The following is a 16407-nucleotide window of genomic DNA, read 5'->3' as shown; positions in this document are numbered from 1 at the left end:
ACTCTTTTTTTTTTTTTCTTTAGGGATCCCAGTTTTTCTTAGCACTGAGGCTAGCTAACGAGGAGTGTACCTGAGCAGATTGGCTCTGGGCTGCTCCAGTGCGGCCTCGATGCATTGATGCACGTAAGCACCCTGGGACCCTGCAGCTCGTAGCCCAGGTGACAGTGAAAATGAGCAATTCCACCCGAGTGCAAATCCATCACAGTGACGTCTCCGAAGTCAGGTCTCCGTGGAAAGTTGCAGCTCAGCATAAACACTGGAACAAGCACACACATTTCAGAGCTTAGGGCTTGTCTGCTCCGAGCCACCCTGCAGTCAGCGGGGGAGCACTGGGGACATGCTGGATGTGCCCACGGTGCTACGGACAGACCTCGCTGCCAGGTGCCGGCCGGAGAGCACCGACAAACCACCACGCTGCTGCTTCTCCACCTGTTACTGCTTTTGCTCAGACCCAGTTTCTATTTTAAAAAGAATTTGCTTGAACTCATCTATTTTTTTAGCTCTTCAAGGAAAAAATAGACTTGAGTCTGCAGAGGAAGAGCTGCTGCACAGGGACAGAAACAGGGCAAGGCAGGTGTGAGGAGCAGAGCTGGGGTCTGGGATGTTGGTGCACGTTGAACCCTCTGCCCAGGGCACGACAGGAGCTGCTGCTCGCCCCCGTCCCAGCCGATGCTCTGAGCACAGGCACGCAGTGAAGCAGGAGCCCGGCTGGTCTGCGAGGGCAGAGCCCAGCATCCTTCCACCCCTGCAGCGCGGTGGGCTGAGCCCCACGGGACTGACACCCTCTCCCACCCCGCCTCGCGCAGCCACGCTGGGGAGGCACGCACCCTGGTAGTGGAGCTGGAAGGTCCCCACCACCTCATCCTGGAACGTGCGGAAGTAGACGGAGATCGTGTTGGTGGGGCTGCGGATCACCTGGCCCTCCACCAGCAGGGTCTGGTTGGCCAGGACCACCAGGGCATCGCCGTCCACCCCACGGATGGAGAGCACCTCCCCGTCCGACAGATTCACACTCTTCACCTGGGTGGGAGCAGAGACCTGTGAGCTGTGGGGGCGAAGGTGGGGGTCCCGGCAGGGTGCTGGGCGGGCGGTCGCATCCCAGCCCCAAATACATGCGATGCCCGCAGCCGCAGAGCATTGTACTGCTGCAGCTTTCCCTCTGCACCGCTCTGAGCATTGGCAGCTCACTGGGGACAGAACCTGCTTGTTCAGCTGTGATGGAGTAGTCTGTGCCCTCCATGAGCCCAAGGGACCCCCATGACCACTGACCCTTCCTCTCGCCCGTGGGACAGCGGACACAGGCAGCTAGAGCTGCTCCCTTGAGACGTGTTTCAAAGCTGGATGCTCCTGTGCAGCACAAGTTGACCCAGGTCTAGTTCCCTGCTGAAACTGGGGATTTAGGCAGGCAGGTAGAGGTGGCGAGGGTTAGACAGGAGGAAGATGGAGGGGTCCCACGAGTCACTGGTCAGGGGAGTAGTGGGGCCCCAACTCCACCTGCATCAGCCCTGGGAGCAGACCTGCATCTCGGGGCACCACAGCACGCAGTGTGGCCATGGCCAAGGCACAGATCTGCAACCAAACCAGGGTGCTTTTGTAGGGCTCAGCGCTCACCATCTACCCCGTGCACCAGGCATCCTCCCCGGGATCCCTCATCCACACCGGGGAGTGGATGGGGAGTCCCATGGTGTCCTGGTTTCAGCTGGGATAGAGTTAATTTTCGTCTTGGTAGCCGGTATGGGGCTGTGCTTTGGGTTTAGGATGAGAACAATGTCGAGGATACACTGACGTTTTGTTCTTGCTAAGTAGTTGCTAAGTGGCGCTCACAGTGGTAAAGGACTTTTCAACTGCCCATGCTCTGCCGGGTGCACAAGAAGCTGGGGGGGGGGGGGGCAGAGCCAGGACAGCTGACCCAGACTGGCCAAGGGGCTATTCCATACCATGTGACGTCATGCTCAGTATATATATAAGCTGGGGGAAGAAGAAGGAAGGAGGGGGACATTGGGCATGATGGCGTTTGTCTTCCCAAGTAACCATTACGTGTGATGGAGCCCTGCTTTCCTGGGGATGGCTGAACACCTGCCTGCCCATGGGAAGTAGTGAATGAATTCCTTGTTTTGTTTTGTTTGCGTGCACGGTTTTTTGCTTTGCCTATTTAACTGTTCTAATTTATTTTACTTCAATTATTAAACTGTTCTTATCTCAACCCACGAGTTTTCTCCCTTTTGCCCTTCTGATTCTCTCCCCCATCCCACTGGTGGGGAGTGAGCGAGCGGCTGCGTGGTGCTTAGTTGCTGGCTGGGGTTAAACCACGACACATGGCAAATGCGTCTAAGGAGCAGTCCCAAAACGCTTTAATTATTATTTGGAAATAGCTGAAAAGTAACCTCACATTTGCATTTCACGTCCATTTAGCTTAATAAATGGGCTCGTATTTCAGCAGAAAGATGCTCATCAGATCACTTGTTTCCTTAAGTGTGTGAGGACCAGGGCTCTATATTTAGCACACACCACAGCCTTAGCCCGTAATTGCGAGTGCTCCCGACGATGTTGTGACTGGAAGGATTTGTTGTCACAACCGTGCCCATCTCCCCCACCTGGTGCACAAGGCGGGGATGTGCCTAGCTCTGGGTGCCGCTGGTACTGCAGGGGGGAGCCGCACAAGCCACCTGCAGTGCTCGGCATCCTCTGACCTTCTGCTGGAAGAACCGAGATTTCCTCAGGAGAAAACCCCAACCCCATCGGGTAACTCTCTGCCTGCCCCAAAGGTCTCTAAGCCCTGAACGGTGCCCGGAAAAGCCTGGTCCTCGCTGCGGGGCTGGGCTGAGCAGCCCCCGGGCTGGGTCAGAGCATGCCAGGGTTCACCCCAGCCCATGCTTTTAACCCAGGAGGAGCTGATTTTGCCCTGTTTTGCAGAGAGTCTCTGGCTCTCACTGCAGGGAAATCAGTCCTCGTGGGTGCCACATAGCGCATCAGAAACACGGGGCAAGTGCCTGTCCTGGACCCCGACCTGCCCCAGGTAATTTCTTTTTCCCCAGGTTCTGTCCTGAAAATGTGCCTCACCAGCACAGCATGCACACATCACGTCTGGTGGGATGGCTCAGATCTAATTATTAATAAATGGAATGAGTTAAATGTTATTTGGGATGAATTATTTGGAGCGCAGGATCCAGGGATGCTAAGTGGGCTACGTACAACGCTAACAACTTCCCCCCAGCTCCCACTGGGGCAGAGTTTTGCTTCCCAAGCCGGGTCTGAATCACTGCAAAGACATTTCCAGGGTGTTTCAAACACATTTTGTTCTGAAATTACTCAAAGACAAACCTGCTCCCCAGCTCGCTTCCTCTGGTGATGACTACCATCAAGCATGCTATCTAGCACCGAATCACTCCGGCAAATTAGAAAGAGAAGTGTTCAGGAGTGCCACCCGAGCAGCTGATTGCAGCCAAGCTGCTCTGCTGCTGGGAAGGGGTTTCAGAGGAACAGCTCGAGCAGGTAGAGCTCTGCAGAAGGGAGGAAGCTGAAGAACTCTGCGGCATCTCCCCGGCCCTTCGCAGGGTAGGGTCACCGCTCAGCTCTGCCATCAGCCTCCCCCACCTGTAAACCCAGGCTCAGAGGAGCCCAGAGCAGGGATGCCATTGCAAAGGACCCACAGCTCCCCACGCCAGTGCCAGGTAGGCAGGCATCCTCAGAGGGCCCTGGCCGCTCTGGAGTAACCGGCCGGTACAGACGGATGCCTTGGCCTCACGCCAGGGACCGTCAATCGCTGCGAGAGGGACCATATGTGCAAGTTCCTGCCAGGGGCTGGGGGGAACAAGTTCTTACTTTAATCAAAGATTGCACCAATGTCAGCTCCTAAAGAGTCTGTTGGGAAGACAGGAGGGATCCTTGATTCAGACTGCCAGCCTCGCTCACCCACTAGCATATCTCCTTAGGGAAATTCTATTTCCTGCCAAGAAGATTCAAGAATTTTAAAAATAAATATCATTTAACTAAGCATTTGGAGAGCTGGCTGCTCCATGGCTCCCAGGGCTGCGATGGCGCAACTCGGCTGGCGCGGGGGCAGGCAGGCTCAGGCACAGCTCTCTCCGGGATGCTGCAAGGGGCGTGGGGGGCTGCCAGCAGCGAGCAAAGCAGGGACCCTGAGCTCTCACACGGTGCTGGGCAGCCCCAGCATCAGGCAGGTTTGCTGGCAGCCCTTCCTGACACCACACCTGATGTCCAGGCTTTGTGCCCACTCCTCACTGAAGGGAGATTTCCACCGCAGCAAGCGAGGGTTGGACTCTAAAGGGTGCAGGGGAAGGCAGCAGAGGGTCCTTGTGGCCTCCTGAACGGCTCCAAGTGCCCACAGGAGCAGCCCCAGGGCTCTGCACTCCCAGTCTCTATTTTGGAGCAGGGCTGCAATGCCACGGTCATTCCAGCCACCAACAAGCTCTCCCATGGTCCCTGCATTGAGAGGTGACCCCCCCATGCGGGGACAGCGCCTTCCTGTCCCAGGGGCTTCTCTTTTCCCTTGCAGATGCCTTTAACAAGATTCACAGAGGTAAAACTCTGCACTTCACCTTCAGGTGCTCTGCCCCCCCCCCGTTGTGCCACATGCTGAATCCTGGGGGACACCTTCTCCCACGCTCTCCAGGACATGCTTCCTCATGTCCAGCCTCCAGCAGGAACCACTGAGACCATGCACCACTCATGACAGGGGCATACACCAGCCCAGGCTCCACGCAGAGCCCATCCACCACAGCTCCCCAGGCCACCCCACCACAGAGCAACACAGCACCTGCACAGCTCCGCTCCCCAGCTTCTCCCAAACCAGCATCCCTGAGCAGGTCTGGCCTCCAGAGCTCAGCCCCAGCAAACACACATGAAAAAAGGAATCCCCCGTGAGTGACTTCTGCATCGCAGCATCCTAGCAGGAGAGCTCAGCCCTACTCCTCCTCACCCAGCAAGGTCTCCCCTGCCCATCTCCATTACAGGAGCTGTGAATTAAATCCAAATCACTTAAATGTTAACCAATTATCCACCTCACGGTGAGGCAGCTGAGGAAGTTGCACTGCGTTACTCCAGCACCTGCCCGATGTAATTAGCCTCGGAGCCACTGAAGCTCACAGCGTTTGTACATGTGAAATAATTAAAAAGTAATGGACGAGAGTCCATCAGCACCAGGCAAGACAAGGGGGAGCAGCGGGGAGGTAACAGCCGTACGGCTCTGTTCTGGTGCGGGCATTGCCCCCAGCCAGGCTGGCACACTGGGGATGAGCAGTGGTACCCGCCGTCCATCAGCTGCTCCAGCTAGCGCATCCCTCACTCCGCTTCCCAACCTGAGAGCTGCCACCACGCCTGCGGTCACCAGTCCTCCTCCTGCCACCTCCAGTCCCAGCCCTTCTGGTAGGAAACAATACAGAATTAGGACTGCCACCTTCCAGCATGCCTGCGCTGATTACTCCCCAAAGTGCAAGCCACGGAAAGGCACAGAACGAGGCCATTGGTATTGGTTTACAGGTAGGGAAACCGAGGCATGGTGCTGGGGTGGTCCCCGGGGCCCTGCACTCTCCCTGTGCATTGCCACGGGTCCTGGCACCTGGGAGGGGAGGCAAGGGCTAGGGATAACCCAAACCTCATGATTACTGGCCCTTCCGCTGTGCTGTGCCCATTTCCCCAGCCCTGGGACAAAGGGCTGGGACGCTGCCGGGGGCTGGGATGGCAGCCAGCTGCCCCCTCCCTGCCAGCCACAGCTTGTGCAGAGATGCCTCCAGCTTCAGCTTCCTCGGGTGCTGGCCTTTCGCGCCAGCCTTGCAGGCTTGTTGGGAGCAGCCAGGCATGAGTCTTTATGGCAAAGCCTGTTCATGATGGTTGGGAAACGTCTCCTCCACAGGACCACAGCTTTTTGCACCAGCCCCACTGGTCAGGGATGACGTCCAGGGCGGACTTATCGTTCTAAAATCAGGTTTCCATGCAAACACAGACAATGTTTCTGCACCGCACTGTCTGTCTCCTCCATGGGCTCATCAGCATGTATCGTGTGTGACATCCCCTGCATGAACTAAAGAGAGGGGATAAATCTGTTGTCTTGCTTGCCATGAATGCTATTTCTAGCTTCCTTGGGACATAAATCATGTCACTGCTGCTGCCTAAATGGTTAAAAAGCCTTCTGCAGAGCTTGCTGCCTGCAGCGGCAGGTCAGGCACTCACCGATGCTGCCATGCTGGAGCACATCAGTCCTCACCCATGGTCACCGGTGGTGGGGCCCTGCAGCTGCTGGGGTGGCAGGGCAGGGGCTGGCAGCCCCCTTCCCTCCTCCCTAATCTCTGCTGAGCTGCTGCCCACCCTGAGGCAGGGCACAGGCAGGCTTTTTGCTGCACTCAGCTGCAGGCAGCAGCTCTGGGGCACTCAGCACCGCTGCCTGCAGCCCCAGGGCCCATCCTCCTCCAGCTCCCACCGGTGTCCACCCAGCCGGGGTGGCTCAGCTCTGCCCGGCCACCCACGGGCATCCTGGGCACCCCAGGGGCTGTTGCCGGACGGACTGCACGGTGCATGCTCAGCCAGCTACAGATGAGGCCATGCTCAGCCAGGGCAGACCTGCTGTTGTGATTTAATTTGTCTGAAAAGCTCAGAAGCATCAGCAAAGTGAAATGCAAAGCTAGGGGCTGGAGAGGCTAATTTTACGCTTCATTAAAATCTCAGCTTACAATGGAGTGAGGTCAGGAGTGGTGTCACCTGATGGATTATGGATGGAGGCGACTTTACAGCGGAGCAGCCTGTCTTTAGCACCCTGCGGATTTGGGGAGATGGAGTTACTGCCGTGGAAAAGTGTCTGAGATGCACACGCATCCCAATGCTCGGCACTGCTGCTGCTGCCCAGCTCTGCTGGCTCCCAGGGCAACCTCCCCACCAGGGCTCACTTCCACAGCAGCAGTCACGCCGTGGAGGTCAGCCCCTCGTGCCCACTGGAGGGACGGCAGGAACAAGCTCAGTGGAACTACTACTCTTTTTCATGCACATTCTTAATTACACAGATTAAAAGTTAATGGATTTTAATTGGATGCAAATGGTGACATGGGGAAAACGCAAGAACAAGAAAGGATTGCACACCAGAGCACAGAGACCGTGGACTGATGGTGTTTGAAATGTGTCAAGGCCCCTGCCCTGCTCTCAGCCTCACTGGGCTATGGGACGCGGTGTTTTGGGGAGAGCTGACCAAGCACGTCTGCCTGGGCCAGATCCCCCGCTCTGATGGGTCTGCACAGCGCCAGTACGGTGGCAGCCCTGGCACATGGTGTGCTGCACCCGCACCGGCCGTGCCCACTGCTCCACGCTCCCGTGTGTGCCAGCTCACAGCATTTACAGATGCCTTCCTGCAGAAACTCAGCCCTGGCTCTCTGCTGTGGCATGCATATTTGCTGCTGCTGGGGTTTGCTGTGAAATGCCTGCTTGTCCATGTGGTCTTTACCATGCAATTGTCAGGGACATGGCCCTGCTTCGGCATAGGAGCCATTTGTCAAAACCCCTCCAAAGCAAGTGCTAGCTGGAGAGGGGACTTGGCCTGCCCACCCAGATGCCTCGGGGCTGCCCGCACACATTGGGGCTGCCTGCACACCTTGGAGCTGCCCGCAGACCTCGAGGCTGCCTGCACGCCTCCCAGCAGGCAGGGCAGCAAGGGCAGAGGGCTGGGGGCCACGCTGCAGACAGCGCTGCTGCTTCGCCCCTTCCCACGAACGCTGAGTGCCTTTTTTGCAAATTGCCTGTCAGTGTCTCGTTGTTAAATTAATTGCATGGCATTTTAATGCTTTGATCATTGCTGATGTTCAAGATGTACCAGTTCCCTTGTACAGTTCATTTATTACACAGCCTAAGAAAAACCTAGTTTTTTCCCTGGGAAGGAGTTTCTTTAGCAAGTGCAGGTGCCCGGGGCAGCCGTGCCCAAGGCCACGGGTGCTTTGCATCCTTTGGTGCCATGGCACAGGGGGCTGGGCGACGGTGATCCCCCCACCGACACGCTTCTCACCTGGAGCTCGACGCCGTAGCCTGTGTAGACGGTGACGTTGTAGGTGCACTCCAGGTAGCTGTGCAGGGGCAGCGGGGGGTAGTCCGTGGAGTCGATGTAGCCCTCGGGGTCATGGAAGCTCATGCTGCAGAGCACTGGGGGGAACATGTGTCAGCGATTGCCCCAGGGGACCAGCTCACCCTGCAGCTCCCTCCCTGGTGCCTGGGTGCTCCCACTGCCCTAAAACCCAGCACCCAGGTCCCTGCTCCAGCGGCTGACCCCGCTGAAGTGCAGAAGGTTTTAGGCAGCCCCACAAACCCAGGCAGTGCTGCTGGCACCGCGCACAGAGCTGTTCCCCATAAGCTGCCGTAACCCCATTCCTGTGCTCCCTGGCCCCGTGCGGGCAGCGCGGCTTACCTGGGGTGGGCTCCGTGGTTATGACAGTGGTGGTGATGATGGTGGACGTGGTAGTTTCTTGGCTCTCTTCCAATGCAGAGCTGGGCAACTCGCTCTCCGCGCTGTTCGTCCGGTTAATGGTGACGCTGGCAGGAGCCGCAGTTGGAGCCTCACTGGCATCACCCGCACCGTCAGGGAAGGGCCGAGGGACCACCGGCGGCAGGGTGGATGGGGAGATCTGCAGCACGGGGTGGCTAGTGGTGGCCTGGCCCACCCAGGGCAGCTCAGGGGGGCTCTGCTCAGCGTCCCCTGCTCTGGCCACTGCCGCCGCCTCTGCAGGTGTGCGTGGTTCTTGGGAGGCAGCAGGGAGCCCAGAGCCCAGCGGGCTGGCCGGGGAGGCAGCCCTGGGGGGCCCTGGCAGGGTGGGCTTGGGCCTCGGGTGCTTCCTTGCCATATTTGCTTGCTTTAGAGTAGGTGGCTTTTTCTTAACAGGGAAAGTTTGTTTTGCATCAGCGTTGGGGGCGGCGGTGGGCGTTGGCAGGACGCGGCTCTGCACCAGCAGCGTCGTCTCCTCCGCCACCAGATCAGCGCCGTCCTCTGCGGCCGGCAGCAGGTTGAGGGCAGTGGCGTGTCCGAGCTCCCCGGCTCCACCGACCGTCTTGTCCACCAGCTCATCTGCAGCAAGAGGGTCCAGGCTGGCGGGGACCAGTGCTGCCCCTGATCCGCTGTCTGCAAAAAAATGGGGAAAAGTGGGACTTGGGCAATTCTGGGCATGAAATTATAGCTGTGCCGGTGGCACGAAATCAGCCCCCTGGAGAGCTGGAGCTGATTGAACGCCTGCCACTCTCCCAAATGGGCTCATTATGGGAAAGCCATAATGAGCCTGCACCGACTCCCTGAAAGTTGTGTTTCTGCTGAAACTTGGTGGCCTTATCTCTCTGTTTCAGAGCTGCTATTTGGTCTCTTTATCTAGAGGTCACTTGTTCAGGGAGGTTCACTCGCTCCTGCTGAGTTTGTTGCTCTGGCTCAGTCTCTGTGAAAAACCTTTATTTTTGCAATTGTCATCAGCAAATACGGCTATTTCAAAGCACCTGATTAGGCCGCGGCTTTTTCCCATTGTCTTCCCCATGCTGCTGCCTGGTGGGGAACAGACGCCGATTAACTGGCTTCCTCCGGCCTCCCGTGGCAAAACACCACCCGCTTCTGCAAAGTCTCTCCTTAGGCAGCCACTAACCTTTTGTGTTGGGCAAGGCAATGCGCGGGAAAGAAAGAGTAATCAAAGCCACACTGCCACCACTTTGGCCAGGGAGTTTAATTGCATGAAATACAGATTTATTCACCACCAATGGGTCCAATTGAGCTGCGGTCCATGGTGTAAAATAAGCTGTAAGCAGCGCTGCGGCTCTGCGAAACGCTGCAGAAAGCTTGGAGAGGCAGAGAGTCAACATTTTCCATGGAAACAGCAGTTGCCAGGGAAGGCGCTTAATGCACGGTACTTAAAGATCATCATTTCAGCCCCCTCAGCTCCCCTGGGAGGGTTTGGAGCCTGAGTCCCCAAAATGTGGGGTCTCTGCACTCGGTGTGGGCAGGCGCCCAGCTGGGCATGGGGGGTCTGTGAGCCCCCGGCCCTGCTGCTGGCCTGGGGCTGCCCCAGGCATGTGCTCCCCTCCATTACTGCAAACGAAGGCGCTGACCTGCTCCAAAAAGTGGTTCAAGCTGCTGTGACATGGCCGCAGGGGCAGCCGGGACGTGTGCCCGCCGTGGTGCTGGGTCTCTGTGGGATGGGGGACCGGAGCGGCAGCTGGGGGTTTCTTTCCCAACCAGACTCCAGCAAAACACGATAAACCTCTGGCTCACCCTGGGCACTTCATTACAATTCGTGTTACAGATACTTTAAACAAAAGCACAATGCTTACATTAAATTTAAACTTGATTTTTTGTGTTTCAAATTCTACTAATTAAGGCAGGACTGGAATGAAAAGGAAGAAAGGAGATTTTGGATATGAAACCTGAAACACAGGGACACTGCAGGGTGTTTGCCATGGGGGAGTACAGTTCCCCCAGAGTTCTACCGCCCTTTACATCACCCTGTGATTTTAATGCCTTTCAACTTCTGCTTCTGACGCCTTAGCATTAGTTTTGCTGCCGCACACCGCGGTGCAGCCTGGCACAGCACCGCTCCGGCGCAGCAGCAGGGCAGTTCAGCTGGTTTACACCAGCACTGCCGGGGTCGGCGTGGTGCCAGCATGGCACGGGAGGGCGAGTTGTAGGGGACCTTAAACCTGCCTCAGCGGTGACGCCGCAGAGCGTGGCTGCTTGTTATGCTGCTCATGATCCCCGGCCGCGCTGCGGCTCCCCCAGCGTGTTTGTGCCATCCAGCTGTTGCCTCTCATTACATATTAAAGTGCTGATCCTGGAGACACTCGTGTACCCACTCTGCTTTCTGCAGAGGTGTGCGCTCACTCAGAAGTGACTTGCATGCATAACGCTCAGCCCCTGCGTTATTGGGATGTGCGGGATCAGGGGCTTTACAGGACTCTGGCTCATACGCTGTAAGGTGAGAGCGCCCACCCAGATGGATCAGGGATCCCGGCACTGTCACCTCCACATGTGCCAGGGAGAAAAGGGACCCACAGTGGCAATGGGGTGGCAGAGTCTGGCCTTGAGTACCCCGGTGGTCCATGCCAGCTCCCTTTATAACCAAGCACTTATTCTTAGTGCTGCAGCTTGTGCAGGGATAAGCAGTGGTCACTGCTCCAAATGGTCACTCTGCAGCAAAAGCAGTCCAGAGTCACCCTCAGGGAACACACGGTAGGACAGGGAATATCCCAGGCCTCCCAGGCCGTTAATGGGGCGGCCGGTGCCTGCAGGGCAGGAGGGACAGGCACACGCAGCCTGCGCAGAGGGAAACAAGTAGCCTGCTGAAAGTTGACTTTGCTCTGTTTACTTGAGAATCAAAGCTGTTTCTGGTGAGAACCAAAGATAAGGGAACACAACAGGAAAAGGCAAAGGCTGGAAGAGTTAGCCTGAAGGATGGACTTTCCAAAATCTGCTTGTCCAAGGCTGGAGATGTATTTTTGTCCAGGTCTGTGCAGTGAGTGCACTGCAGGGGTGCGGGAGCCTTCCCCTCCACTGCAGGCGGGCTCACCGCTCCTCTCACTGGGCTGTGCCACGGCAGTCCCCGAGCTGCTCCTGCTCCTCGGTCCCGGAGAGCCCTTGCACATGCTGCTGTTACCCGGGTTGGTCCTTAGCCCCAGCTCCCTGGGACAGCCAGGGCCGTGCCCGTGCCTGCCCCAAGCCGCTGCTCCCTGCTCTCAGCCAGCCAAGCCGCAGACCCAGCAACAGGCAAGCCAGTCCCAGCTACCAAGGGCTTCCTGGCCTCTCCCGTTACATTTCCCATGACTTAAAAAATTAATTCTTTAATTAGCAGTGGCTCAGCAAATTCATTAGCCAATTCCTTTAGCACATGAGGAGACATTTCACACACATTGTCTGCAACCACCGGCTTGTGTCAGCTCTGAATAATCTCCCCTGTCTGCCCCCAGGGAGGCTGGATGCCTCGGTGTCCCCACGCATGCTGCTGGTGGGGTGGCCCAGGAGCCCCCACACCCTCCATGGGCATCCTGCCATGGAACCATGGGCATCCTGCCATGGGGCAATGGGGGGGAAATTGGTCCCCGAGGCAGTGCCACCATCAACTCTCCTTCCCTGACAAGTTTTGCAGGGCTCTTGCGTGCTTTAGGCTTCGTCTCCCAGCCCAAGCCTGGGATGGGTGGCTGGTGGCTGCTCTCCCACTGCCACTGCTCTGGCTGTGGCTCAGCTCATCGGTTTTCATGCTCTGCAGCAAAATGGTTTCTCCATTACGGGAGAAAATAGGCCTATCGGGCGAGGAGGAGGCGACACGACCCTGGGAGGTGAGGGGAGGGGGCTCGCTGGCTGGTGGGACACGGTGGGACACGGGCTCACAGTGGGACAGTCAGGGTGTTCCCACAGGAACCTGAGTCCTTAAAGCCAGTGTGTTACCAGAAACAGCGAAACAGCATCCCCGGGTTATTTGTCATGTGAACTCTAATTTTTAACGGATGTTGCTGTTAAACCATATTTTATGCTTTCAGAAAGTTGACTAATTTCTTATTAGATCCTTTGCCAGGATGCATTTAAATGATTCTGTCCTTAACAAAGCATGAAATAAAACACTCTGTATAGTGACTCTGTAATGAGACACTTAACATGCTTTAGTTTGTAAAGGGCAAATGTGTATTTCAGGGAAGTGAAGAAGCAGCCAGGCTGGAGCGGGGAGATGGAGGCACAGGGGGGCCCTGGCATCGGTAATTAATAAGGGCATATTCCACGTTACCAGAAAGAGAAGTGATTAACGATCTTAACTCCAGATTGCATCGCCACCCCCAAACCGGAGCTGTGCTCCAGCATGTCCCCAAGACGTGGGCTGCCAGCCCTGCCTGCTGCCTCCCCGGCGCTGCCAGACCCCGGTCCCACCCCACGCGTGTTGGGGCGGCACTGTGGCCCCCCACGGCCCCGGCGCAGACCTGTGCCCGCTCCCCTCCCTGCTCGGCTGGCTTTCCTCCGCTCACTTGTGCCCTGTGCCCATCTCAGGAAGGGAACCACCAGCTCTTCCCTCCGGGGGGCGCAGAGGCCCCCGCACACGGAGTGGGTATTGCTGCCCACAGAGGGGCATTTCCCCACCCACAGCCTCCCTGGGGTGAGCAAGGCTTTAGGAAAAGCAAAGAGCAGGTGAAGCAGAACCGAGTATCCTCATCCTTAAGGAAGGCTTGCAGTAGGGTTCCATATTTGACATTAGGATAAGGGTGGGCTTTGGTAAGATACTTTCCATACTGATCTGAATGCAAACAGCAGTTGTCCCACCTCCAAGGACTATGGGGTAATCACGGTGAGAGATGAGGTCCGGAATTGCCCAGGCACCTTTGGTGCACTTCTATCCAGGAGCGAGCCCAGGAGCGCAGGGCGTTTGTGGCTCGTGCTCATTGCTGGAACTCTGCAGCTCCTCTCCTCTCCCCAAGGTATGGCGATGCAGCCACCCACCTAATTCCCCCAGAGCACTAAATAAACCGCCAGAGATTTAGGATCAATTCCGTGGATTTACTCTGAGTTGCAGCTGCAAAACTATTGTTGTAATGGTAGGCAGGAAATGCCAGCACGGGACGATTGCTTGGGGGTGCTTTCATAGCCGGGCTCTCTCTCTCTGCTGCCCACTCCCAGCATGGGACAAGGCTGTTTTAACGTCACCCAGCACTGCAGGATGCCCATGCTTCCCACCACCGCCCCGGCCCCATGGGAGGCTGGGCTGGTGGCCAGGGCAGGTGGAGCAGGACCCTTCTTGGCTGCCGAAATACATCCTGTTCACAGCAATCAATCGATGCAGAGACACTGAGCTGGTGGAAGAGAAATGATTGTGTTTGACCTTGATCTAATCTGCTAAGCCAGCTCCGGAGGAAGTAAATGCTATCAAGATGTATAAGGGGTTTATCTCGTATCTTGATCAGGACCACTCCGGAGGTGGTTCAAGACTGGAAAGGCTTCTCTAAATCCACAAAAGCCTGTGCAGGTGGCCTCTGCAGCTACTGTCTCTCCCAAGGCACGGCACGGCACCCGGGGCACTGCGCTCTGCACAGGCGGCTGCTCCTGCAAGATGGGACAGAAACGTCCGGGATAGTTTGGAGCACAAGTGACCTTAATGCAAAACGACAGCTCATCTTCAGGTCTATTCTGAGATCTGCCTAGATACCAGCATGTAAACACCGAGGAAGGAAGCTTGGCTCCAGGGAGGACGTCTCCAACCAGCTTTCACTCCCCCACGATTTATACTTAGCCGCCGTCGGAAGCGCTCGCTCCTCTGCAGGGCACGGGTGCCGAGCACGCCGTGCTGCGCGTGGGAGCGTGCAGGCTGCGTGCAGGCCAGGGCTGGCAGCGGGGACACAGCCCCAGTCCCCGGTCTGGGGTGATGGCATGGGAGTCTTGAGAGGCAGTGGGGCAGGAGGGGTGGCAGGGCAGGCAGGGCAGGCAGGGCAGGCAGGGCACGGGCTGCCAAAGCAGCTCCCCTCGCCCAGACCCAGCCCTGGCCTGGATGCTTGCAGGGCACCAGCCACCCACCCAAGCAGCATCATCAGGCACTCCCAGAGGGCCCTTGGCACCGAATGCATACTTAAATATATGTAAACGAGTACAAACACCTCTTTGAAACTTGCTATTATGAGAAAAATTAACGACCTCAAAGACGAACATAACTGGGGGCTGCACTCTGTTACCCATGCAATCCTTCTGCCAATACAAAGAACAACTAATTGCTCTGACAATATTTTTTCAGGTGCAAACAGCCTATTTTTTGCCATTTAGGATAGCTTTATCTTGCTCTTTTGAAGAATTTTGTTTTCCCTCTACTCAGAAATAAATCTGCTTATTGCCTGTGATCTGTGCACACACAGCGACAGATTTCGGGTTGTGGCCTGGAATTTGCCGTGACAGTCCAGGCGCATTAACTGAGCGAACTGTAATGTATTAAGCAAAACAGTGAATGAGATTGCAAGGCCAGGCGAATGAAAGAAAACTAATTAAATGTGAGCTCAAGCTCTCCCCTTTGCCACAATTCCATACGCTATCAGCTCTTGTTCTCCATAAAAGCAAAATAGGCTTTTTAGTGTTCCTTCTCAAAAAGCAGCTTGGCTGTGTTTTGCGCAGGACGGACACGATGCGTTCAGGCAGTTTTCCACTGCCCCGTGGCCACAGTGCCAGCATCCCCACATCCCCGCTGAGGAGGGCCTGGCTGCGCTCTGGGGTACCCCCAGACTCTACCCAGCGCAGCAGGGAGATGAAGGTTTCAGCTTCTGGACCTTGAATTAGCACACAAAACCCACGCTGAAACCTGTGGTGCCGTCAGACCTTCCCCGCCGGTGGCAGCCTGTGCTGCCCCCCTGCAGCAGGGAGCAAGGGCAATCAAGGGGCTTTCAGTGAAGGACATGGCGAAGAGCTTGTTCAAGCCCCAAAAGCCTTTGCAGAGCAGCAGGGGATGGGAAGCGCGGTGTTCAAGGTGCTGGGAGAAGCTGGCAGCAAAGTGCCTTGCCCACACTGTGGCGGTCCCTGCTGATGCTCGAGGCCCTGGGACATCCGCAGGGACCCCTGGTGTCCCCCAGGACAGACCGGCTGGGGACCCCCCGCGGGGTTGTGCTGGGTCGGCAGGGCAGGCACCAGCACAGTGCCGCACTGGGGTCCAGGTGGGACCTCGGATGCAGGATACCTGCAGCCTGAAGGGATGCACTCGGCATCAGGGCAGGAGCCGCTGCCTGTTAGCTCAGCTCCTGGGAATGGTGCCCAGGGCAGCAGCTGCCTCCTCAGAAACAACCCCAGTGACTGTGATCTCTGCAACGTCAGCCCCAGCACACAGGAAAATCAGCAGCTCTCATCACAGCCACCCTGCTGGCAGAGCGGAGCGTGTCTGGGCAGCCCCTGCAGCCCATCAACTCCATGTGCCCCTTCCCAGGGCCACGCTGCACAGCCATGTCATTCCCATGGGGGGCTCAGCCCCAAAGCTTCATCCCCATGAGAGAGGGTCCCTGGGACTCCTCACAGCCCCAGCCAGGGAGATGGGACCGTGTCCTGCAGCCGCAGCCAGCGATGGCAGACACTTGTGCTGCTCCAGAGGTGCCATGGCTGGAGAGCTCTGGGCAAATTTGATTGCTGCCGATACCTCAGCCAGAGGGGCTTAGAGGAATTAGGGAACTGCAAATGCTTGATAAAAGGATACTGAAATAATCATAAAGCACTCATTTTGCTGCTGTGCTCCTGAAAGAGCTAAACCATGAGTAGCTGTATCGCCAGGTTCCCATTACTAATGCTGATGCTATCGCTGCCTCGCTGTGAGCACACAGTCCCAGGCTGACGGAGGATGGTGGCTTGATTGCTCAAGTTCAGTAGTTACCATCTTGAAGGTTTTAGTGATCTGATTATACCACAAACCCTGAGAAGCTTATACGGATGCTATTAATGGCGGCGTTCAG

The 16407-nt window shown here is 56.7% G+C and overlaps 1 protein-coding gene across 1 annotated transcript in view; it reads right to left on the bottom strand.

Annotated features, from left to right (window-relative positions):
* SEZ6L (seizure related 6 homolog like) overlaps positions 1-16407 on the bottom strand; it is a gene marked incomplete at both ends in the record, with an annotated part of 48318 nt that overhangs the window by 9601 nt on the left and 22310 nt on the right. Inside the window, 4 exons of the mRNA XM_082324810.1 lie at positions 71-256; positions 828-1020; positions 8003-8136; positions 8399-9106. Of these exons, the coding sequence (XP_082180936.1) occupies positions 71-256; positions 828-1020; positions 8003-8136; positions 8399-9106 (1221 nt within the window). The remainder of the gene's footprint in view (positions 1-70; positions 257-827; positions 1021-8002; positions 8137-8398; positions 9107-16407) is intronic.

This window comes from Platalea leucorodia, assembly GCF_965183815.1.
Source record: "Platalea leucorodia genome assembly, chromosome: 12".
NCBI classification, from domain to species: Eukaryota; Metazoa; Chordata; class Aves; order Pelecaniformes; family Threskiornithidae; genus Platalea; species Platalea leucorodia.
The sequence above is the reverse complement of the archived record's forward strand: the minus strand, read 5'-3'. Positions and strand labels throughout refer to the sequence as shown.